Raw genomic sequence first — 972 nt, 5'->3', positions numbered from 1 at the left:
GGGGAGCAGGGTTTCTGGAGCACTTGGGGAGAGGGTCCTGGGCCCACGCACTGGTGGAGCAGTGATGTGTTGTGTGTAGGGTGGCTCTCTGGGCATCAGTGTCCACTGGGACTGTGACCTGGACGCCGGGGACTCTGACTGCTGGCCACATTACTCCTTCCAGCTGCAGGAGAGGAGCTACAACTTCAGGTGTAGCCCCCACTGTCCCCACCGTCAGCCTGCTGCTCCTTGGCCAGTGTCCCCCTCCTCCTGTCTTCTTGTGGGGGCCAGAACAGACCATTCCAGGCCCAGCCCTCTGCATGCTCCACTGTGTGTGCACAGGGGGTCCTAGGTGGAAGAGGGAGTGTTCTCAACCCCAGGCTGAGCACGGGCTATATCCGGCCTTCCCCTGAGCCCTGAGCCCTCCATGCCATCTGTCCCCGCTCTCCTCCCAGCTCGGACCCCTCACGTCCAGTCCCTGGCTCACCCACCTCTACTCCACCCTGCCTGCAGCATCTCCCCTCCACAGCACAGAGGCCTTTTATTTTTACTTCCCCTTAACCCTTTTAGGTTTTATCTAAAACTTCAAAAATCTATAGAAAAGTTCAAAGGTTAGTAGTACCCTGAACACCCGTATATACCCTTCATCTGGGTTCATCAGTTTTTCGGTTTTTTTTTTTTACCATTTGTCCACATTTGCTTTCTCTCTCCCGGTCTAGAGTGAGCTGGATATATTTAGATAGATTTCACACAGAACTGTTTGGAAGTGAGCAGCAGACATTCACATACTCACCCTGCTCAACGCTGTCCCAACAACGAGCACCTTCCTCACAAGCTCACCATCCCATTGTCACATCCCAGAAACTGAACACTGGCAGGATAAATCTATATTTGAATTTCCCCAACTGTGCCAATTATGGTACTAAATCTTCGTCTTTTCTAATCAGGAAGTGCTCAAGGTCCTTAAATCGCATGTACTGTCATGTCTTTGAG

General features: G+C 52.2%; 1 protein-coding gene across 1 annotated transcript in view; it reads left to right on the top strand.

The window, feature by feature from the left end:
* Positions 1-972, top strand: part of LOC103581281 (P2X purinoceptor 6-like) — a 10,271-nt gene that overhangs the window by 7,524 nt on the left and 1,775 nt on the right. Inside the window, exon 4 of the mRNA XM_008563161.1 lies at positions 80-189. Coding sequence (XP_008561383.1) covers positions 80-189 — 110 coding nt within the window. The remainder of the gene's footprint in view (positions 1-79; positions 190-972) is intronic.

This window comes from Galeopterus variegatus, unplaced genomic scaffold (assembly GCF_000696425.1).
Source record: "Galeopterus variegatus unplaced genomic scaffold, G_variegatus-3.0.2 Scaffold12717, whole genome shotgun sequence".
NCBI classification, from domain to species: domain Eukaryota; kingdom Metazoa; phylum Chordata; class Mammalia; order Dermoptera; family Cynocephalidae; genus Galeopterus; species Galeopterus variegatus.
This window is presented reverse-complemented; position numbering and strand designations above follow the sequence as displayed.